General features: G+C 50.7%; 1 protein-coding gene across 1 annotated transcript in view; it reads left to right on the top strand.

Moving 5' to 3' along the window:
• The window catches only part of Arnt2 (aryl-hydrocarbon receptor nuclear translocator 2), a 115,779-nt gene extending 96,988 nt beyond the window's left edge, over positions 1-18,791 (top strand). Inside the window, exons 15-22 of the mRNA XM_013011844.1 lie at positions 131-141; positions 3,123-3,195; positions 3,960-4,083; positions 6,579-6,678; positions 7,817-7,955; positions 8,604-8,769; positions 13,430-13,566; positions 15,246-18,791. Coding sequence (XP_012867298.1) covers positions 131-141; positions 3,123-3,195; positions 3,960-4,083; positions 6,579-6,678; positions 7,817-7,955; positions 8,604-8,769; positions 13,430-13,566; positions 15,246-15,344 — 849 coding nt within the window. The 3' untranslated portion in view covers positions 15,345-18,791. The remainder of the gene's footprint in view (positions 1-130; positions 142-3,122; positions 3,196-3,959; positions 4,084-6,578; positions 6,679-7,816; positions 7,956-8,603; positions 8,770-13,429; positions 13,567-15,245) is intronic.
• Positions 18,792-22,822: the final 4,031 nt, after the last annotated feature.

Here is a 22,822-nt window from a genome sequence, read left to right on the forward strand (position 1 = left end):
CGCTGAGGCAGGCCCGCGCTGAGGCAGGCCCGCGCTGAGGCAGGCCCGCGCTGAGGCAGGCCCGCGCTGCTGATGTATGCGATCGCTGCTGGTTTAGGCCTGCGCTCCCCTCAGCGCCCCTTCCCTTCAGGGCGTGACCCGGTCAGGGCCTTGCATGACTTGACCCCAAGTCCCTGTTCTTGTGAGGACATTGTTCCAAAGTGGTCTCAGTGTTCACAGGACAAGTGCCCATAGTGCTGGAATGTGTGTGTGCATGCGTGTGTGTGTCATGTGCATGTGTGTGCGTGTATCATGTGTGTGCATGTATGTGAATGTACGTGTGTATGTGCGTGTGTGTGTACGTGTGTCTTTTGTGCCAGTACTAGTTTGCACTTGATCTAGCGTTTGGTGTTCTTGCTTTGATTTTTTTACTCACAGCTGGCCTGCCAACACTTTAACCCACACTTCCTCTTGCAGCTTTTTGCATGTTAATTAGAGGTAGGAGTCTCATAGACTTTTCTGCCTGGGCTGGGCTGGCTTTCAACCTCAGATCTTTCAGTCCTTAGATCTCAGCCTCCTGAGCATCTAGGATTACAGGTATGTGCCACTAACATCCGGCATGTATGTGTTTTCTTAAAGCCCAGCTATGTCCCAAGTCACATTTGAGTCTTTTCAAGCTGTTCAATCATTACCCATGCTTAGTGATATGTTATTGGTTACCTGTTAGTAGTAGGTGGAAGGCAGACAGAAAAGATGGGAGGAAAGAAGAGAAAAAAAGATTGCATTCCAGGTCCTAGCTGAGCTTAGAGGACAAACCATGCCCCATTGCTGAGGGAAGCAACACCAGAGACAAAATAGCATGTCTTCCTCCCAAAACCAGTCCCTGCTGTGACTTGCTTTCTTTTTCTGAAAACTGGAGTTACGAGGGTATTACAGATGAGGGTCAGTAAGGGGCTGAGACACCACTGAGGTACAAGCCCTACACTTGGGAGTTGCTCCAGCCTCTCCTTCCCTGGCACAGAAGAACCTGGCATAAAATCAGAATGCTAGCGCCACCTCATTCACCACCTGGTTCAGAGCCAGAGCTGCCAGCGCCACCTCCTGGTGACACACCCCTCTGCCTCTTCTGCTCTGTCCTAATGGAGGCCTTGCTGTCACACAGCTGTCACACAGGCTCCTGAGTAGTTCCCCTGTCTCTCATCAGGCCTCCGTTGAGCCAGCCAAGAGACCCAGGACCACACCATGCCTGCCCATGATCAAATCAGTCTCAGACCCCTTAGCTAAATGAAGTCACCCGAGTCCTTCACAGCAGGCAGATATGCCTGCCATGGTGTTTCTATCTGCTCTCTGGTCAGCAAGGCGTCCTGAGCCCCAGACATCTCTGGCCAGACCCAGGTTACCCCCTGGGGTACAACCATAACAGCTTCTGAATGCCCCCTAATGGCTTTTGCTGCTCATTGGAGTGAATAAAACCCTTTATGCAGGGGCATCAGGGTGATTGACAGCGTCTGCTTAGCACTCTGCATCTCACGGGCAGGAATCTGAGCCGGACGCAGTGGTTCTAGTCAGAAACCGCCAGCCCCCACTAATGGGGCATGGCACTCTGCTGTGGTGGGACCATGGATGCTGTCAGCTGTTTCTCTCTCTGGAATGTGCACGCACACCAGGGTTTATTTTTCTACTAGTTCATGAAATGTGTGAGAATCTCTTCTCAGGGTGGGGAAGCCTGGGGTCAGCCTTTCTTCCAAATTCACTCAGCTACAGAGTTGGAAAACCGAAGGCTATCAGAGAGGGATGCTGACCTCCAGATTCAGAGAAATTAGGTCAAGATGCTAAGACCTAAGGCCTTGGTTTCTATTTGCTTTAAGAGGCTTTTCCTAGTCTAGAAGCCCAGAGAGAAGCAGAAATGGAAGTAGCTTCTCAGCCTCATGTCAAGGCCATTATGTAGCCGTGCAAATGAGAAGCATGCCCATTTTCCCTGAAGCCCCAGGGTATGCTGGACAAGGGGAAAGGGCTAGCCTGTGCCCCACTCATCCCAGGGCATAGGCCCACACAGTGGTCCTGTCTGTTCTCTAAGTTCTAGACTAGGGTTTGATTCTGCAAGCCTAGGAAGGAATGGTGGTTAGTTCCTGGGAAAGTTCTCTGAGAAAGGGGTACAAGAGAGCTCATGTATTCCTGCTAAGAGGGTGGGCTCACTGTTCTAATTCTACACAAGGAAAAAATTGAAGGAGCAGGTTCTTCTCCCACTGTGTGGTATAGCTCAGGATGCTGCCTGGGAAGTGGGAGGTGTTGAACAACTGAGGTTCTGTAAGGACAGAAGGGAAAGCACAAGGTCTCCAGACAGAAGGATTTGAAACTCAATCCTGTGTGTGACACAGCGAGCTGTGCCGGCCTGGAAACTCACTTAAACTCTTTGAGCCTCCGTTTCTTCATCTGTTAGAAAAGAATATTGCAGAGATGTGAACATGCTGGCACAGTACTGGAAATCTATCTGCATTCAAACTTTAGAAGCCCTACAAATGAAATAAGATGTCACATCCAAGATATAAGCAAAAAATAAAGCAGAACAATAAATTAAGATTAAGGAATACAGAGCGATAGCTCTTTTTCTCTTGATCATGGCTTCTTTTTTATGTGTTTCTTTTTTAAGTACCAATTTGTTTTATGCACCTGTCCTGGGAGTTGAACTCCAGAGCCAGTGCTGCCCCTGAGTTATTTTGCTCAAGGCTGGTACTCTTATCACTTGAGCTACAGTTCTTCTTCCAGCAGTTTGGGTAGTTAATGGGAGAGAAGCGTGACGCAGGTGGGGCTGGGAGCCATTGGTTCTCCACCAGAACCAGTGGTCAGCCTGCTGGTCTTGACAACCACCTAACTTCTTGAACTTCAAACTCTTAACGTTACTATGTGGGTAAGTAACCACCGTGAACTTCTTGTCTGAAGTTGGAGTAGATGATGCAAACTCCTGCGGAAGCCAACTATATGTTCAGCATTAAACCCAACTGCTTTTTTGAGTTTTGGTTTTAAGGTAACTTTTTCAGTGTGATATCTTTCATCCTTTGTGAAATGAAGTCATTGCCCTCGGTGACTTTGGGGATGGGGAGGAGTTCTGACTTTGGCCTCTTCTGTCCTCTTTTGTTTCTTAGGCAACTTCAGCAGCAGCAGGCGGAACTGGAAGTGCACCAGAGAGATGGGTTGTCATCATACGACTTATCCCAGGTGAATTTCTGGGACGTTCTTCCCCCTTTTTGGACTCCAACCCCGAGGACTGAGACTCAGTTCAGCCCCGAGCTTGGTGGAGCCTCTCCACTCAGTGGCGCTCTCCATAGTGAGAAGAGTGCCCTGGTCCCCGGTGGCTTTTCAGCACTCAGGTGGGGCCTGGACAGCACGCCCCGGGACGGCTGAGTACTGAGAGCAAAGGGCTGACTGGAATGTGAACACTGGTAGTCGTGTGCTCACAGCCAACAAAAGTGGACTCTTGACCATTTTGGTAGTCTGGCTTCCCATCCATTTCTACTGCCATTGGCCCTGCGCCCCATTCTTGTCAGATGCCCCTTCCTGCTGTGCCCTGTCTCCCCCTGTCACGCACTGTCTCTCCTGTCCTCTCATCTCCTCTGGGCTTTTATTCCAACGCACCCCCCCAGTCTCACTCCCTACTTCTGATGGTTGCCATACAGAGATGCCGCCACATGTCCGTGTGTGGCCTTGTTCCCAAATTAAACTTCTCTGATGCTTAGAGAAAGTTGACCCTTTTCCATGTCTTTCCAAGAAGGCCGTCAGCTCTGGCACCCTTTTGGTGACTCCTGGTGCATAGCCCCTGTCTGAGCCGTCTTTGGCCATCATAGAGAGGAAAACTCTACCCTGTGAGCACCATCAGGCCTGAACAACCGTGATTCCAGCTGGAGGAGCTCTGCCAGAGGCACTGTGCTGGGATGATACTGTGCTCACATGTGGCCTTCTGCTGTGTGTTAATTCGCCCACAGGTCCCTGTCCCTAATCTGCCTGCTGGTGTTCACGAGGCTGGGAAATCTGTGGAAAAGGCAGATACAATCTTCTCCCAGGAAAGAGACCCTCGGTTTGCTGAGATGTTTGCAGGCATCAGTGCATGTAAGTTTCTAGAGGGCAGAGGCTCTAAGATGGAGAGGTTGGTAGCTGCTTGCAGGCCATGCTGAGACAACCACTTGCAGTGAGAGAAGCCGGAAAGGTGAGTTTCTAGTAACTGCAGCTCAGGCCCACTGGCCTATGCCCATAATCCTGGCTACTTGGGAAGCAGAGCCTGGGGAATCGAGGTTCAAGGCCAGCCTAGGCGTAGAAGTTACTGAGACTCCCATGGCTGGATAGTGCGGTGGCCCGCCCTGTCGTCCTGGGTGATGTACGGAGTCTCTGTAGGAGGATGATAAGATCACAGCTCAGGCTGGTCTGGGTATAAAGTGAAGCCCTGCCTTGAAAATACAATGTTACTAAGGGCTGGAGGTGTGGCTCCAGAGGCAGAATGCCAGCCTGGCAAGTATGAGGCCCTGAGCTCAGTACAGTACTGCTGTAATAATAATAACTTTTTTAAAGGGGTCAGAATGGAATACTGGTGTCTCATTTTTAAAATTTAAGGGGCTAAGATAAATGAACTCAATCTGTTGTGCCGTTTAGTTTTATTAAAACAAAGAATGTTCCTTTAAGATACTGTAATCTAAAACAAATCATGCAATCAATAGATGGGTCAATAAATCAATCATGCTTTCTTAAAAGAACTACAAGTGGCCAATAAATACACAAAGAACTGCTCAACAATCTTAGCCATAAAGGAAGTATAAATCAAACTGACACTGAGATTCCACCTCAGATAGCTCCCATTCACACCCCAACAGAATGGCTGTCATCAGTAAATAAAAAGCAGCTACTAGAGCCAGGCGCCAGTGGCTCACACCTGTAATCCTAGCTACTCAGGAGGCTGAGATCTGAGGATCATGCTTTGAAGCCAACTCGGGCACAAAAGTTGGTGAGAGTCTTATCTCCAATAAACCACTCAGAAAAAGCCAGAAATGGTGTTGTGGCTCCAGTGATAGATCACTAGCCTTGAGCACAAAGAGGCTCAGGCACAGTGCCCAGGTCTTGAGTTTAAGCCCAGAATCAACAACAACAAAAACAACTACTGGAAAGATGCATGGGGTCTGGCAGGGTGTGGAAGGTAGACTCCTCAAAAAACTAAAAAAAAAAAAAAGTAGAACTACTATATGATCCTGTTATACCACTCCTAGGCACAGATCTTAAGGAGTGTAAATCCAAATAGTAGAGATACCTTCATACCCATATTTGTTGTCTCTCTATTCACAGTAGCCACAAAATGGATCAACCTAGGTGCCCGTCAGTAGATAGATAGATAGATAGATGGATAGATGGATGGATAGATAGATTGATTATTGGACAGCTATAAAGAATAGAATTATTCCATTTGTAGGAAAATGGATGGAACTGGAAGTCATCCAAATTAAAGAAAAATGTTGCATACTCTCTCATATGCAGATTCTAGACATTAATAGAAGACTGGCCTGCATGTAAAACAAGGAGTGTTCAGGATGGGAACCCATAGGAGGGTGAAGGTAAAGAGGCACTTATACATATGATTGAACATAGAGAATGAAAAATTGTTTAAAAATACAGGCCAAGAAAGTAATTAATTGAGGGTGAATTTGATCAAGGAACATTATATACATGTATGGAAATATTACAGTGAAACCTCTCTTTGGTTAGTGTACATTAATTTTAAAAGAAAAAAGACTCTACTACTTAATCTGTAACAAAGAACTATTATTTGAAATAGCAATATGAAATCAGAAAGAATATTTATAGTAACACATCACCCTACCACATTCATATCATTATTTTTAACCTAAAATAAGTCCCATCTTTTTCTACCCACACCACCCAGGACTGGTCCTGGTCAGCCAGTTTGAGCTGCACTTCGATGCCTGTCAGAGGATGTGTGCCTCTGGGCCGGGCACTGAGCTGGGGTTTCGGCATACCCCAGGTCTTGCTTTGATTCCCTTTGACCTTGAACAAGCAACATATCAGCTTCCTCCCATGGTACCACGGATGGCAGACATGTAGATGATGTTTGAGTTAGCCCTGTCCTAGCCACTTTGCTCATATTGACACACTCAGTCCACACCACAGACCTGTGGGGACGTCTTCTTTTTGGAGCAGAGAAAACATAAAGGCAGGCCTAAAGTAGCACTTGTGGTATGCACAACAGAGCGTGGGTCCAGGGCCGAGGGGCTGAGGGCCAGAGTGGGTCCTCTCCGTGTCGCCCTCTGGAGAGGCCTCCGTGCCCATGCACTGAGACCTGTTGCTGCTCCCAGCGGGCTGTAAGGATCACAGAGAACGACGTCTGAAGAAACATTTCCATTCAGTTTTCTCATCTCCCCAACTCTCAAGCGACATGAGCCACCCTAGGGAAACAACAGCCTGTTGCAGCTTTGGGTCTCGGAGGTTCTTGGAGATGAGATGCAGGCCGAGGCCTCTGGCTTGCTGCATACACTCTGTACTGGTTCTGGACAGCCTTCTGTGTCTGCAGGCAGGCGACTCACTGTGACTCCCATTTTTCCTAGCGGAGAAGAAGATGCTGAGCTCTGCCTCTGCTGCAGGCACCCAGCAGATCTACTCCCAAGGGAGCCCATTCCCCTCCGGGCACTCGGGCAAGACCTTCAGGTATGCATCAGGAACTGTGAGAAGACGCTCTGCCCCTGAGGGAAGCGGGCATCTCAGAGTTCTGTTGGGGCCCTGCAGGCATGGCACTGGTTCCTGTTCTGTGGATCCCAGAGTCAGGGCTTGGAACTGCAGGCAGGATGCTGGTTTCTTATTCTGTATTCCTGGGCAGAGCAGAGAGTTCTGGAGGGGCTGGCATTGCTCTGAGAGTCACCATGGGGTGCCACAGAAGCTTGGTGTCACTTGATTTAAGACAAAAAAAAAGATGGAAATCAGTATTTTCTGTAGTGATACCAGCTGAGGAGAAGGAGATACATTGGTCTCTAGCCAAGACCAAGGTACTGTAGGGCTGAGAGAAGCTGACAAAGTAGAAGGAAGCATCCTGTTCCCGTGGTTCACAGAGATCATGGCCAAATTTGAGAAATAAAGGAGTCCCGGCTAAAGATCACTGAGGGGGTAACTGAGGGTCTATCCACTTGGCCCGGGGCACCCTGGAGATTGCAGAAGGCTTCCCAATGCTATCTCTGGAGGCCAGGACTGGTTCTCGTTTCCTCTGGGGACACAAGAACACGAACTAGGGGGAGTGGCCAGAGGAGAGCCCCACCTCTCAGGGAAAGCGTCACATTTCACACCAGACACCTCAGCTCCTGGGGAGATCCCAGACTCCAGGCCAGAAGGACAGAGCCCCTCCTAACGCCCAGCCTCTACCAAACTTGAGCAGAACCTCCAGATGCAGGGGGGACCAAGGTTAGGTAGGCAAGTAGGTTGGCCACCCAGGAAGATGGCCCTACAGAGACTGTCCGAGAATAGGCTGCTGAAGATGCAGCTGTGGCCCAGGGGCCCTGGGTAGGCTGAGCTGGTCTGAGGAGATCTTCCCTCTTCCGGAGAACAAAGTCTTCTGTTGAGAGAGATGGATGTAGAGGGAGAAGGAGAGGCCAAGCTGTGGGGGGGCTGAGGATAGAGCCTGGATGCGGCAGAACTACTGGGCAGCACTAGAGGGCGCTGTTCTCCATTGTTTCACTGCTGGTGTGTGTGTTGGGAGGGGGGGCGGGGGTAACGGCCCTCAGGCCGCTGGGCAAGCTGGCCACCAAGGCCCAGACCAGCCATTCCCTCCGGGTAACCGCGTTTTCTTCTTTTTTAGCTCTTCAGTGGTTCACGTGCCTGGGGTGAACGATATTCAGTCCTCCTCTTCAACTGGCCAGAACATATCCCAGATCTCCCGGCAGCTAAACCAGAGCCAAGTGGCGTGGTCGGGCAGCCGCCCACCCTTTCCAGGGCAGGTACGGGTTCCCTGGGGGCAGCACGCCCACCGTGCGCGTCCCTCGCATCCCAGCTTTGCAGAGGGCTCAGTGCTCCCAGCTGGAGCCAGCCTCCCTCAGGAGCAGCCACACAGTTCAGGCCTTATGAGAGCAGGGACCCAGCATTTTCACTATGTCCGATTCCAGCACCCCTTTCTCCCTTTGGCCTTGCCCCAGGGAGGTAAAGGGAGGGGTCCGACCCTCAGCCATTCCAAAAGAAGGAGTCTTGTGTTACCTGATTGCCAGGAGTACCTATAAAAGCCCAGCCATGTGACACACCCAGCTCCCTCCTGGCTGAAATCTCCACTGGCTGAAAGGCCCTTGGTTCATAGCACTGAGGCGGCACAAGTTGAATCCAGGGGACCCAGAATTCTGTAGCCATGGAGTAGGGAGTAGCTTCACCCAGACCCACCCTGAAAATCCAGGGCAGGGATCCGGGCCTCCATATCTGGGCTGATCCCAGCCCCTGTGCAGCCAGCCAAGAGAGCCAGCGTGTTTCCCCTCAATCCAGAGCAAGCTCTTCTGTCTGCGGCACCTGCCCGAACAAGCAGCAGCGCAGGGTTGACAGTCTGGGAGTTGGTGTGGAGGTCTGATGCTAATACTTCCTTCCCTCATTTATCCCACCTGTAGCAAATCCCATCCCAGTCCAGCAAGACCCAGACATCTCCCTTTGGGATTGGAACAAGCCACGCTTACCCAGCAGACCCCTCTTCATACAGCCCTCTGTCGAGCCCTGCCACCTCCTCCCCAAGCGGGAGTGCCTACTCCAGCCTGGCCAACAGGACTCCAGGGTTCGGTAGGTGGGGAGCAAGGGAAAGAATTCCTGGGAGAGACAGAAAACAATGCTGAATGTAGGAGCTGAGCTCCCAAAGTGGCTGGCCAGGTCTGGAAGTTTCCAGGATCTTTCCTCTCTGTATCACAGGAGGAGGCCTGCGATGCTCTATGACACTGGACACTTAGAGACATCGGCTTTGTCATCTTCAAGGCACAAGGACTGTATTTCTGTTCTCTGAATGCTATTTCAACCCCTTATGGCCTTTGGCAGGAGCTTTTAGGTACCCTAATTCTAAAACCCTGTACTCTTGTTTCAAAAAACTAGAGAATATAGGGTCAACCAGTGGTGTCACTAGCCCTGGAGAGTTCTCTTACCTTTATATTTCAAGGGGACCCTATCTCTCCATTTTGTTATCGAAGCCTCAGGCCATAAAGGGTTCTGTGCAGACTCAGGAGCCCTTGCCAGCTGCTCACTCTCTGGCTTTCATGGGTCCTCAGCGCCACTCTGAGGGCCCAGCGTCCACTCCCTAGGCTGTGCTAGACATGCTACACGTTGGAGTTCTCCAAGGAGGAGTCCAGCTGCCCCAGGGCAGTAAGGCCCCAGGGCCTTTCTACTCAGAACCCACTGTGCTCAGATAGCCATGAAATGGGGCCCAAACATCCGAGCTTCTGTTTGTTGAGTTGAAAGTTTCCATCGAGTGGTTCATATGTCATACAGTAGCCCTCGCCCACCGTGTGGGGTTATCAGCTGCTCCCTGGCCTGCTTCTCCGCCCCTGCTGCACTGAGCAGCCCAAGGTCCTGGGCACAGCATTTCCTGACCATTTCCAAATGTGACAGCTCCTTGCAAGACAAGCCCTTGGCTAGCTGTCTTCAGTCAGCTTCCAGAGCATGTAGAGGTAGCAGAGGTGATCCGGGCCTGGCTGGCGCAGGTGGGGTGCGGAGCCCTGCCACACAGACTTGAGGACATCCCTGGGGGGCCGGGGCAGACATCAGGGCCAGAAAGCAAAACAGGTCACGTTAGGCCGCCACGGCAGCCAGACTTGTCAGGCTGGCTTTGTAGACTGAGTCCTCATGCTGAATGAGAAAAGGGCCCTCCTGGGTCTCAGTCCTGTCTGGAAGCCCTGTGCTCATTTGTTCAGGAGCTTTCAAGAGTCAATCCAAAGCATGTCCTCCATTCCCTCCCATGGAGCTCTCTTGAGCTGTACAACTGTGATCTTTATGTTTCTAGTAGTAGCTTTACTTTCATCTTGACTCAGGTCACAGCAAAACCTAATCATGTGAACTATAGTGTCCAGAGATAGAGCAGGGAACCATACCAGCCACTGAAGTAAGAACCAAGAGACACAAGCCTGTATTTCCCTCCAAACTCAGTGGGGAAGGTGTGTCTGCCACCAGGGCTTGCTTTCCAGACGCCAAGGGCAGCAGCAGCTGATGTGGGAGCATCTCTACACCACGCAGCTGGACCACCCAGGTGCCTGAGAATTCCACTCCAAAGGGAAGTGACATTAGCTGGGAATAGCAGTCCAGGTGTCACTGCCGCATGGCAGTAGTGAACTGGCTGGCGGGGTCAGCAGTCTGGCACTGCGGGGCTGTGAGGCACACTATAGGAGGAGTACAACCACCAACTACCAGAACCAGGAAGAAGCATACCCGCCCTCCCCCCACCCCATAGCTTGCAGGCTCTCCAGTCCAGACTTGCTTGAGAGAGAATGGAAATAGTTCATCCTTCCAAAGTTCCTTCAGCGAGAAATAGGATGCATAGTAAGGGAGGAACAAGGAGAATGCAATTTCAGCTATATAAAATGTTTTGATACTCTAACATGTTTCAATAATCTGAATATATATGATAATGTTTATCTCCTGAGGGGCCTGAGGGAAAATTCAGATAGCAATGTGTGTATCTGTGGTTGGCTTTTGAACCTAGATGGCAATGGGGAGAGAGGTCTACCAGGAGAGCTTGTTAAATGCCCATCTCCAAGATTCAGCCCTTGTACCCGGGCTTGAACTCAGGGCCGGGTGCTGTCCTTGAGCGATTGTGCTCGAGGCTAACTCTCCCAGGTGAGCCACGACTCCACTTTCAGCTTTGTAGTGGTTAATTGGAGATAAGCGTCTCACTGACTTTCCTGCGTGGGTTGGCGATCCTCAGGTCATGTGATCCTCAGATCTCAGCCTCGTGAGGATCGAGGGTTAGTGGTGTGATGTTCTTCCTCTCACTTGTCTCTGGTTGGCCCTGTCCACGGCCACACTCCTCCCTGCCAGTCAACAGTCCACAGCTGTGGGCACAGCTGGCCCCACCTCCCGCAGCTTTCATCCCCCCCTGGGCTGCTGATCTCTTTCTGTCCTCCGTCTTCTCACTGCTTACTGTACTCGCCCCGTGTTCTGCACTCCACTTAGAGCCATCAGCTGTCCTCCTCAGTACTTCCTCATCGTGAGCCCCAGTGACATAGCTTTGGGTGGACTGGCCTCGGGTCTGCAGCCCCACACTTGCTCCGCTCAGGGTTTCTTCTCATCACTCAGCAGGGCCTTGGCAAAGCGTCTCCTGCTGGCCAGGACTGACACAGTCTTCATCCTGCCCCTGCTCACCCTGCGCAGGCAGCTCTCCCTGCGCGCGGCCCGCATGCTCCTTTCCCAAGCCAGAAGCTTGTCAAGGCAGAAGCAGTCCTGTTTCCTGCGTCTGTGCAGTTTCAGGACAGAGCCTGCATCAAAGGATGAACTCAGGACATAGTTACAAAACAAGGAAGTGAATGGGTCAGTTGATGGGATCAAAAGTCATTCCTCACTCTCTGTTGATAGAAGGGAAGGCGTGTCTATATACATGTATGTGCACACCACACTCACACACACTTTCATCATGTGTTAAGAGAGACCTTGGTAAAGATCAGAGACACCTGGTCATGTACATGAAGAAGTTGTGTCAGAGGCAGGAGCCCAAATCAAACGCAGTCCTGTAAGTCAACAAAACATTCCAAAAAGAAAATCAAGAGTGTCGAAGACTCAGACAGAGATGGTGAAGGAGAAATGGGTGCCTGTGAGCTTCTCTTGGCAGTTCAGACTTGGGCAGAGTGATTATTGTACAGTGCTTGGGCCTGAGGGAAAACTCAGATAGCCATGTGTGTATCTATGGTCGCCTTTAGAACCGCTGGCCATGGGGAGGAGGGGAGTGAGTCTTGATGGGCGTGCCCAGCAGGAGACCTAGTTACAGCAGCACAAGCCTGTGTGCATCACCAGCCTGGTGTGAGGACAGCCCTGAAGCTGCCTTTGCCCATCCATCTCCCCCCAAGCTACAGTGGGCTGTCTTGTGCCTGGCGCCTGAGGCTCTGAAATGGGTCAGGTGCCTCCCAAGTGGGACTGCCAGGTCTGCCCTCTGCCCTCAGCCTCAGCCGCACCCTAGAGCTCCTAGCCAGGCATGACTCTGTGAGAGTTCCCCCTGGCCCTCAGGGCCTAGTGTGAGAGGCAGGAAAAGGCATTTCCACAGCAGATCCCTTCATGCTCAGTAGGCTTAAGTCCCTCTGGTGTTGAAGCTAGGAGCCTAGATTTTCTAGAACTCTGCCAATTATTCTCCTTACACTCAGTATTAAAATCACCAGTGGTGAGTTGTTACACGGAGCTGAAGTATTTCTTAAAGCCTTTTGTATCTTCGGCAGCAAATTGGGTGTGTGAGACAGAGATCAAGATAAGCAGAGATGATTGAGCCTTCCCCCTCCCTCCCTGGACCTCACCTCAGATTAACCTGGTGCCTAGGTAGGGTGTGGGCAGGTGAAGTCTGCTGGTGATCAGCACAACTACTGAAAGAGTAGGTTCAGGTAAGATGGGCTCCACCCACTTTGACTGAGAACTCATTGTGTATTTGATGTTAATTATGTGAAACAGGAAACAGTGCATAAGGTCTTTGCTATGCCTTATCCTCTTTAAAGGATTATCCTCTTTAAAGGATTTTTTTCTTAAGAATTCTCTTTGTTTGAACCTTAAAAATATTTTAGACAAAATTGTGTTCCTTTTTCATAGTTTGCTTTTCCATTGGGTATGTTAGTAAACTGGATGAAAGCAAAACAGTTGTCTTTTTAAAACAAATTAGCTGCTGCCCACAGGGCTTCATCTTCCTGTCTGAGCAGTGTCTAAATCCCTTTCTCTCCTAACACACACTGAGAGATTCTGGGACGGGAAGGCCCTGGCCAGGTCCTGCATCCCCCCCCCCCCCTTGGCCTCTGTGACTGGTGGCTAGGTCTCTGCACAGGCTGAGGGTGAGGTCTGGGTGCTCTTCCTCCAGGAGGGCGGGGTGAGCCTTTCCCAGGGCAGAGCCTTGTCCTGCGGAGAGCAGCCTGTGCACTTGGGTTCCCTCCTCTTGTCAACACCAGGACTGCCAACACTGCTGGTCCCACTGAGACCTCCAGGAGGGCACGGAGGGGCCCATGCTCCCAGCACAAGCCATGAGGCAGGAGCGTGCTGGGCGAGCCCCGTTCCGGCGGAGCACCTGCCTTTCTGCAGAGGGCTCCACACCGCCTCCCTACTCAGTTATCACCCGCCACCCAGAGGGAAAGGTGGCAGGTGACCTCTCACCCGCTCTGGAAGGAGCGGATGTGCCTTTCAGGAATACGGGGCCCTTCCAGCTGCAGTGGTTCTTAGGTCCCCCGGAACCACGGATGGCTTTTAAAGGAAGTGTCCTGTACGTCGGATCTTTCAGCTGAAAGTGGACAAAGTAGCGGGCAGTTCCAGGGGCGGCCCTCGGAAGTCTGGGCACAGTGGCAAAGCCAGCACCACGGCCAGCAGAGCGGTGAGCAGCACTCCCACCAGCAGCCCGGTCAGACTGAAGTGTTCCAGGTAAATCCAGTGGGCACCGCCTTGCCTGCTCATAGGCACCGGCGCCTCCTCTCTGCCTCCGTCCCCCTCCTCCTTGCCAACTCGGTAGCTGGCCAGAGTTCCCTGCCCAGGCCAGAGGAGCCCCAGTAGTAAACCCATCCTGCCCGGCCAGAGAAGCAGGTGCACTTGGGGGGCAGGGCCTGCAGCCTTTGAGCTGATGCACACAAAAGGAGCCCGCAGCTGAAACCCTCCACCCCAACTCCAGAGCTGCCCAGGGGAGCCCTGCAGAGCTGAAGGCCAAGGTCACCCTGATGCAGGGGCTCCGTGCTGGGAACACCTGCAAGGCTTGCTCTGGAGCAGTGCCCCTCCCTCCTTCCCAAGAGTGGCAGGTGTCTTGGCCTCCATGGTCACTGGCTGCCTGGCCCGGCTCCTCGCCAGGGCCCCAGGACAGGTAAACCCATCCCTAGCTCCCTCCCCCAGTGCCAGCCTGGCCCCGGAGAGGCCCTGGGTTCCTCCCTTATGAGTCTGGGGACACCACCCAGCAGCTGAGGGTCACTGGATAGCTCACACTGCCCACAGAGCAGGGCACTGCCCCCTGAGTTCCTGGCTACATTTACAATAGAGTCCTCTCCGCTGGATGATTGGAGCCTTGAGCCTGAGGCCCCCTTAGCACAGTGCTTGACTCTCCTACCAGGTCCTGTGACAGGCCTCTGCTGTCAGGCCCAGGGCACTGCCTACCCTTCAGAGCAAGGCTGGGGCAGGAGCCTCACCAGTGGGGCTGCTGAGACTCCTGCTCAGGGTGCCTGCTGCTCTGACCCCACCCTCCTCCTGGTTCCAACACATCTTCAGAGACTGAGGCCTAGAGCCCAGAGATTAGTCCCTCAGGCTTCCTCACAGCCTCCCCCGCAGTGTGCCCAAGTCCCCTGCTCAGACCTCTCTCCTCCACACAGCGGCTGCCTCTCCTTCACCTCGTTTAGGCCTTAGGTCTCACCGATCGTAAGCCTCACAGAAGCTCTGTAAAGCAGAATTTCCAAATGGGACTCTTCAAAAGCTTGGTGCTAAGAATTCTTGGTCAAATAAGGTTATGAAACACTGGCTAAAACAAGTTATTCAGATTATTTCTTGCAAAGACTTATCAGACTATTACACCAATGAGACTGTGGATTTTTAGGAGGTGGTATGCTTTGTTTCACAAATTTATTTGTCCACAGAATTCTTTCCTCACTGACTGTCATATGAGCTAGGAGTTTGAGAAAACACACAATGGGACATTATGATCAGAAGCTGAAATACTGCTGCTGCTGCCTGGATAAGTGGTCTGCACCCAGACAGCGGAGGGGCTTGTCAGTCGCAGTCTAACCGTTAGTCTGGTTGATCCTGTCCTGATGTGCACACGGGTCCCAGGCACGTGGGCTCCTCCTGCCTGCGGTGTGGTTCAGGTCTGCTGCATTTTGATCATGTGCCTCCCGTGCTGGTGTCAGCTGGGCCTTTTGTCTTCCCTGTGTCCCGGCTCTGCTTCCGACCTTGCGTGTAGTTTTCAGGGCCTTGGACACGGGGCCCGCAGAGCAGCCCTCAGCTAGGGAGCATTCCCGCGCTGCTGTTAGTGAGGTGGCCACGAGGGTGAGTGGCAGGCTGGGCTCCTGGGATATGCACACAGCACAGGGCAGAAGCTGACCCCTGTGGCGTTTTCTCTTCTGCAGGACATGCTGCCCATGCCCGGAGATCCGACCCAGGGGACTGGCAACTATAACATCGAGGACTTTGCTGACCTTGGCATGTTTCCACCATTTTCTGAGTAGCTGTGGGCAGAGTGAGCTCCTGCCACCATTCCGTGACATCGCCACCCACGTGAACGAGGTCTCCCTCACCCAGCTTGCCTAGCGCAGGACCCCCACACCACAAGCACCTTTGCCCTCGCGACCCCCAGGCACTGCCCTCCTCAGTTCTAACGTCAGCCAAGGCTTCTTGGCCACCACCCGGGGCCCTGCTAGACACCGGAGGGCCGGTTGTATTTATTGTGTTCTGTCTGGGTGTGCTTAGGAGGTGAGCCTGTTGAGTCCTGGCATTTGGTTGTGAATAATCTCTTAGCGGACCATTTACACCCCTACAAAGTTCGGTCAGGATCCAGATTGGTATGGCAGGCTTGGCTAAGACCAGAAATCAAGCTTCCTCCTGCTTCTCACGTCTGCTGGATGGTGTCCCACCAAGGCGGGAAAACCAGCAAGTGGGATACAGAGCCTGAGGCAAGGTGCACGGGACTCAGTGCCTGCCCCCGCCACCATGCCCTGCTGGCCTGCCGGGGCCCAGCGTGCCCTGGGGTCCAGGGTCCTTGTGCAGTGAGGCCTGAACTTCCATCCTCAGGGCTGTGCTGTGCTGTGTCTGTCGTGTGTGTGTGTGTGTGTGTGTGTGTGTGTGTGTGTGTACAGGAAAGTGCAGCCCCTCAACCCACACAAACAAGGCCGGAGAGCCGGGCTGAGTTGGGGCTGGTGACCTGTCCTTTACAAGTGAGTTCATAGGCCCACGTCCCTACTAAAGATTCAGATACTCTTCTTCAAAGAGCCAGTCCTTCCTCCACCCTGAACCCCGTGGAAACACCGGGCCTATGCGCATCTATGTCCTGATTCCATGTAGGTGACTCCCACGGTCCCTTGTCCCTTCCCAGCACACATGGAGGTCACGTAGCTGGGGCCCTCTACAGGTTTGGATGGTGGGAGCAGCACCCTTGCACGGAGGAAGATGCTCTCAGTCACTTTCCTTTGGGCCTCTTGTCTTCCCCTGGCTGGGCAGGGTGGCTCCTCAGAGGGTACACAGTGCAAAGGAGGGACAGACCACTCTGCTCCTGCTACACATGCTCCAAGGCCTTGGATCCCAGCTAGTCTACAGGCATGACAATAAGCCAGCCTTGGGCTCCCAGCCAACCCAGAGGCTTCTGCCTGGACCACGGTGAGTCCAGGATGCTTGGCTTGCTGTTCTGTCCAGATGCGAGACGAGTTTAAGGCCCACACTCCTGTTTTCATGTCTCTGGACCCTTCCCACACCCTGTACTCCAGTCAGGGCTAAGTTTCCCTCTTCTTCTTATATATACCATCATCTCCAGTTCCTCAACACTACGCATTGCCACCAATGCATAGTGATGCATCTCTCCCACATGGGTGGGAGAGAAGCCACCTGGCTGCCGGAGGCAGACGAGAGCTCACCCTCTGAATGCCCAGGGCATTCCCACAGCCACGAAGACCTTGCATGGTGGTTGCTGTGCTCAGAGGCCTCCCTGGCCAGGCACCTGAGAGGGTAGGGAGAGTGGGAGGGATGGCGAGACCCTGCCTTCATGTTTGGAAAGCCCTGGCTGGCATCCGGGGGCAGCCACAGGCCACGCTCCTGCAGAGCCTCACCTGTGCAAGCCCAGCATTGCTTGGTAGAAGGTCCTTGGCTGGCAGCCATCCTCACTTGGTCCCAACTCCAACACTAACAACTCTGGCTATGTAGTTTCTAGAGAGGCTTTGATGCCTATGGTAGACAGTTCTGACCCAGCGCTGCGTTTAACCCTAAGTGTGCTCACCCAGTCTCCGATTTCCCACTGCAATAGTGCCAAACCCTGGAGGACCGAGCAGGGCCGGCCCTGGGCAGGCCTCTGCTCTGCCCCGAGCGCCGCCTCTGACTTGGCAACCTTGACCTTGCCCTCCACAGTGAGCGTAAGTGTTGCTTTTTAAAGGCCCAAAAATGACTTCGGGAACAACGATCTTTCTTAGTGAAATAAAAATAAGCTTTTGGTGGCCTTTAGCTTATGAATTTGGAGTTTGGGGTTTGCCTTCTTTATGAAGAAAATTGTGTCTTTTTTGCAAAGCCACTGGAGGTGAGCACTTGGCCGTGGGGTTGCCTCGTGTCTAGGCTACGCCAAGCTCCAAGGGCCAGCAGAAGACACAGGACAGGGTCCTTGTTCGAAGCCAGAGGAGGAAGCTCTAGTAGTGTCTAATGACCCTTGTTTGCAAAGGAGCCTGCACTCAGGCTGCTGGTCCTGAGTACCTAGCGAGGCGGTCTCAGCCTGGAAATGTCCTACCTGCATGGGACAGGAGAGAGGCGCTTAGCCTTTGTTTCTTCTGAGGGGTGGAACTTGCAGGCACCCTCACCCCACCGTCAGATGATGTTCTTCAGAAGAGAGCCCGAGGGGCGTGTGAGCCACTGGTAACAGCAGCAAACCACACCAACGCTCCACCACCACAGGCTAGGGGAGGTGACAGTAGCCAAGGATGGTTCCAGAATACTCTGCCTGTGTATCATTCCTCCCTCATTTTGTTTCTATTTTGGTTTCAGGGATTGAGAGCACCAACATCAATAACTGTATGGCTGTTCTCACTTCTTCTGTTCAACCCTTTTATTATTTTATGAGTAGTGAGTATTACAGGCAATGAGGGCTCTGACCACTAACTTATACTGAGGAACCAAAATCTGGGGTTCTGCAGGTCATCCACAGGTATCGGTGTCCTTCATCTTCAGCCCAGAGATGAGGCAGCCTCCAAAAGCAAGTACTGGTCAACTCTTCCTGAGCAGTACTTGGTCCAATGACCTGTGCTCAAGGAGGGGGCATGCACCTGCCTGGGTCCACCTGCCCCTAACATTTAAAACCTGTCACATAAAGAACCAGGCAGATACCTAGAAGCACCCATCAGAAGTCAGGCTCTTTGTATTGCCAGGAAGAGGTTCGATCATAGTGTGTGTGCTACTTTGTCAGGGGTCCTTTCTTTGTGCATCACATCCAATGCACAAAACAGGTGTTACACACACCTGTGGCTTCAGCTTCTCAGACAGCTGAGGCAGGAAAGACTGAGCTACATGGCTATCTGCCCTTTCTGCTGGGAGCAGCTCTGGCTCCTTGCACACACAGGAGTGCGTAGGGCTTGTGGAAGACCTCGGCTGGTGGTCAAGCAGCTGGCCAAAGCCTGTAGGGCTTTGACTTTAGCAAGTGGAAGTTTTGCAGGCTTCATGGAGGTGGGCAGCTGGCTTCCTTCAGCAACATGCTTGCTTCAAGGGAAAAAAGACTTCACAAGCAGACTTCAGTGAGCATAAGCACTTAATCATCGCTTTTAGCCTTTCTTCTTATGGATGTGACCAGTGTTGTGGGTAATCATTTGTATTTCTTGAATGTTCTTTATGACTAACAGTTATTAAGTGGATTGTGTATATGTGTAACTAATGTCATTGCCTTTTAAATTTCATTACAATAAAGCTGACTTTCCTCTGAACACAAATGACCTATACCAACTCATAACAGACTTACTTGTCAAGCCTGAAGTTGGGAATCTTTCCGTTGGACTTTGTTTTCAGTTGCCCATCAGAGCCCGTTAGCCAACAGGGTACACGTAAGCATGCTAAAAGACCCCCTTTGCCAGAAGTTAGCTATGTAAATAGGAACAGAACCCAATAGTTCTTGAGCTTCTGTGAAACAGAGTGGTCAGATTATCCAGATCAAACAAAAGTCAATGAGGAAACCTAAGAATTAAATGACACTATAGATCAAGTTAACTTAGCAGACATCTGCAGCATAATTCACCCAGTGGTCACAGCATGCAAATTCTTCCCAGGAGCCACAGAGCCTCCTCCAAAATAGATTGTAGCATAGGACACAAAGCAATGCTTGACAAATACAAGAAAATAAAAAGAACTTCCTGTATGTTATCAGTCTGCTATGGAATAAAACTTGAAATCACTAACAAGAGAAGCAACAGAAAATTATCCAAACACAGAAATTGAACAGTTCATCCTGAATGATTAGTGGGTTATTGAAGAAATACACGCCCCCAAAATTTTCCTACAATCAAATAAAAATGAAAACAACCTATCAGAACCTTTGGAACACAACAAGCAGTGCTAAGTGTATGAGTGCTTTGTCTAAAAACTAGTGCAATTTCTTGCAGGAGGCATGGCTCAGCAGTATAACTGCATGTGAGGCCCTAGGTTCAAACCCACATCCAAACAAAATTTACAGAGATCTCAATTGAATAACCTGAGGATCTATCTCAAGCTTTAGGAAAACAAGAATAGGCCAAGCCCAAGAACAGTGTGAAAAAAAAATAAAGACCAGACCAGAAAAAGCATACAAAGAATTGATTAAACAAAAGCTGGTCCTTAACCATGCTTCACTGAGTGATGACTAAAATCCTAGCTGCTCAGGAGACTAGAACTGGAAGACCATGGTTGAAGGCCAGCACAGGCAGAAAAGTTCATAGACTCCATCTATAAGGTAATCCGCAGAAAGCAGGGCTGGGAGCGTGGCTCTGCAGAGCACCAGCCCAGAACGTGAACATCAAGTTCAAACCCTAACCCTACCCTTGGAAAAGGTAAACAAGATTGACAAACCAACTAAATCTTCCAAACTAACCACAAGTAAGATGTAGAATGGCCAAATTAACAAAATTAGAGATGAAAAGGACACATCACAGCAAAATGATGCTCAGAGGATCGTTAGTGTATACTTCAAACTTATTCTAATGAATTGGCTCCTTTTTCTTGCCTTTGTCTCTGGCACCTGACCCCTACTTGGTGCGAATTTACATTGCATTGCAACCATTGAGAATTCTGCACTGCAGGCCCCTGGAAGGGTGGATCCACTTTATCTTTGTGCACCTGATGCTTTCCTCCCAAGATGAAGCTTCTTGTCCTAACTCATGTAGAGATAGTCTCCTGCCCTGAATCTTGAAAGCAGCTGAGAGATCTGTATTTTAAAATTCTGCCATCAATACCAGAACTTCAGAAACTACCAGAAAAGGGAAAATGGGAGGAAAGCTGGTGTTCATTACTCACCATCAACACTTGTTTTTCAGTTAAATGGGTTTCTTTATTAATGGTTTTATAAAACATTAGGGGGAAACACTTTAAAAACAAGACAAATTAATGTGTTGTTCTGTGTTTTCCAAATCGCTGTCAGCTATCATCTGTAACATATTGCTGTTTTTGCTATTCTGGCATCTGGAAAATGCCTCCTCTTTGCCCAACCCTCCTGAGTTGTGAGGATAAACTCAGTCCATTGCTGTGGCTGTGTGCATACCGGTGCCCCAGCCTTGAAGGCACATACCCAGGGCAGTCACCATCTGCTCTGAGATTGGGGAATACTCAAAGAACAAGGCTGTTTACATTTTATTTCCACCATTTCCTGACTTCAAGTGGTTTTGAAACAGAAAGGAAAAGAAAGGGTGAGAGGCTCCTACAAAATTTAGACTGAGTTCACTTGACAACAACCCGTGGTTTTTTGGATAAATGTTCCACCACAGTAATTAGCTCTTGGTAGCACTTGTAACTCCTGTATTCAATGCTTGTATCCTGCCCCTAGAGCCCTGCTCTCCTTCCTTCCTTCCTCCTTCCCTCCCTCCCTTCCTCCCTTTCTCTCTCTCTCTTTCTCTCTTGCTTCCTTTTTTTTTTTCTGGGATTTGAACTCAGAGCCTTGTGCTTGCTAGAATGGCACAATACCACGGAGCTACATCTCTAACCTGGTTTACACTAATTATTTTTAGGATAAAAATAACTGGGCCAAAGCTGCAACCCACCTGTTTTAGTCTCTTCAGCATTGCTGTGCATACAGGTGCAAGCCACCACACCCAGCTTCCCTTCGGTGGAGGGAAAGCCTCCGGACCATCTGTCTGGACTAGCCTGGCATTAGCCTTGTCTTAGAATTGTACTAATCCCAGCATGCACTGGGTCTGGAGCTGGGCTGTAAGTCTGTGAGACCTCCAACCTCGATGATTCTCCGGGAGACACCCTGTACTCAGGCTCTCTCCTCTGCTCACGCCTGCCAAGCTCAGCACCGACGGCCCTTCACCTCTGTTCACCTCTTAACTTTGTGGTTCATTCCTTCGAGGCCTGGACTGCACAAGAGGAACGTTTGGCAATCACCTTGAGCTTTGACTCACTCTTGCTGGAAAACTGATTTCCTAGGGGAAGGAACTGGGAGCTTTAGGGGCAACAGCAAGTTAACAGGAAATGGGGCAACTAGAAAGCTAGGGTGACGAAGGAAGAGTTGGCTGCTGGCTTAAGTCAGTATTTCCCATTTTACACACATTTCTCAGATCAGTACCTTTTTCTGATGCTATGATGAAAGAAACTTGGAGAAATTCTGTTTTTTAAATAATAAAAACTAGAGCTCGAAGTGGCGCTGTGGCTCAAGTGGTAGAGTGCTCGCCTTGAGTTGAAGAGCTGAGGGACAGCGCCCAGGCCCAGAGTTCAGGCCCCACGACCGACAAAAAAATAAAAACAAAACTAGAGCTCCTCTTAAATATTTTACGTTATCTACAGCAAGCTGTTTCTTAATCTGGGAGGAGGAATTTTGGGTTCTGATAAATATTGTTCTTTCAAAGCCTCTGTTTGTCTTAGGAAAGTCCCAGGGCTCTTGTTCCTGGCTGTATGTTGATTTATTCACCAACCTCCTCAGATGCACTCTGTTCTTCCCATTTCACATTCTGTCTGGGAAAAGGAATGCTGCGTGGAAGGAAGTCAGTGGTGTAGAGGGCACTCTCTGGTGGCAGTTCGCCTTTTTTGTCCATCTACTGATTCAAGTGCTAACTTCCTCCAGCAATGGGATCAAAACACACCCAAAACTAACTGACCGTCTGGGTATCTAGCCTGGTTTGTAGGCAGGTGCAGAAGGGTGAAAAAGGGAAAGGGCTAATTAATGCTCCAGCTTTCTGCTTTCTGAGTACCTGCCCTGTCTTTCTGAAACACATTCTGCTGTGAAGTGGAAATCAGAGTTTTGGTCACAGTTCACTTGATCTGAGGTGGTGCGGGAGTGTCAGGATACTCAGTCTCTGGGTTCCCGTAAGCAACTGGACCAAGCCACTCCTGCTGCGGAGGACAGACACACTTTGAGGGGTTGCAGGTTGGTAGCACCAGCCTCCATCAGCATCTCAGAGGAATTCAGAAAAGACAGCGCTTCTGTTCTGGCTCAGCATGTCTCTTGTAGAAATGCCATGGATGACTTTTTGAGAGCTGACTCTCCAGAAGCACAAGTTCAGAACCATGTGTCTCAATTCTCATCTCTGGAAGGGCTCCCTCTGGAGATTTTTTTTTTAGCAAAAACAAAAACAACTCAACAGTACCTGGACCTCTAGGCTGACCAGACTCAATGGCTCCCTGGAGGCCTGCTCATTAGATTCTCTCAAAGTTCTTCATGTAAAGCTGATGGAGTCAAGGTTGAGAATCAGAGTTTTTAAAAAACAGGCAGCTTTGAGAAGAAGCCTGAAGCAACACACACACACACACACACACACACACACACACACACCACTAGCTGGGA

Source organism: Dipodomys ordii, unplaced genomic scaffold, assembly GCF_000151885.1.
Source record: "Dipodomys ordii isolate 6190 unplaced genomic scaffold, Dord_2.0 Scaffold15, whole genome shotgun sequence".
Classification (NCBI taxonomy): Eukaryota; Metazoa; Chordata; class Mammalia; order Rodentia; family Heteromyidae; genus Dipodomys; species Dipodomys ordii.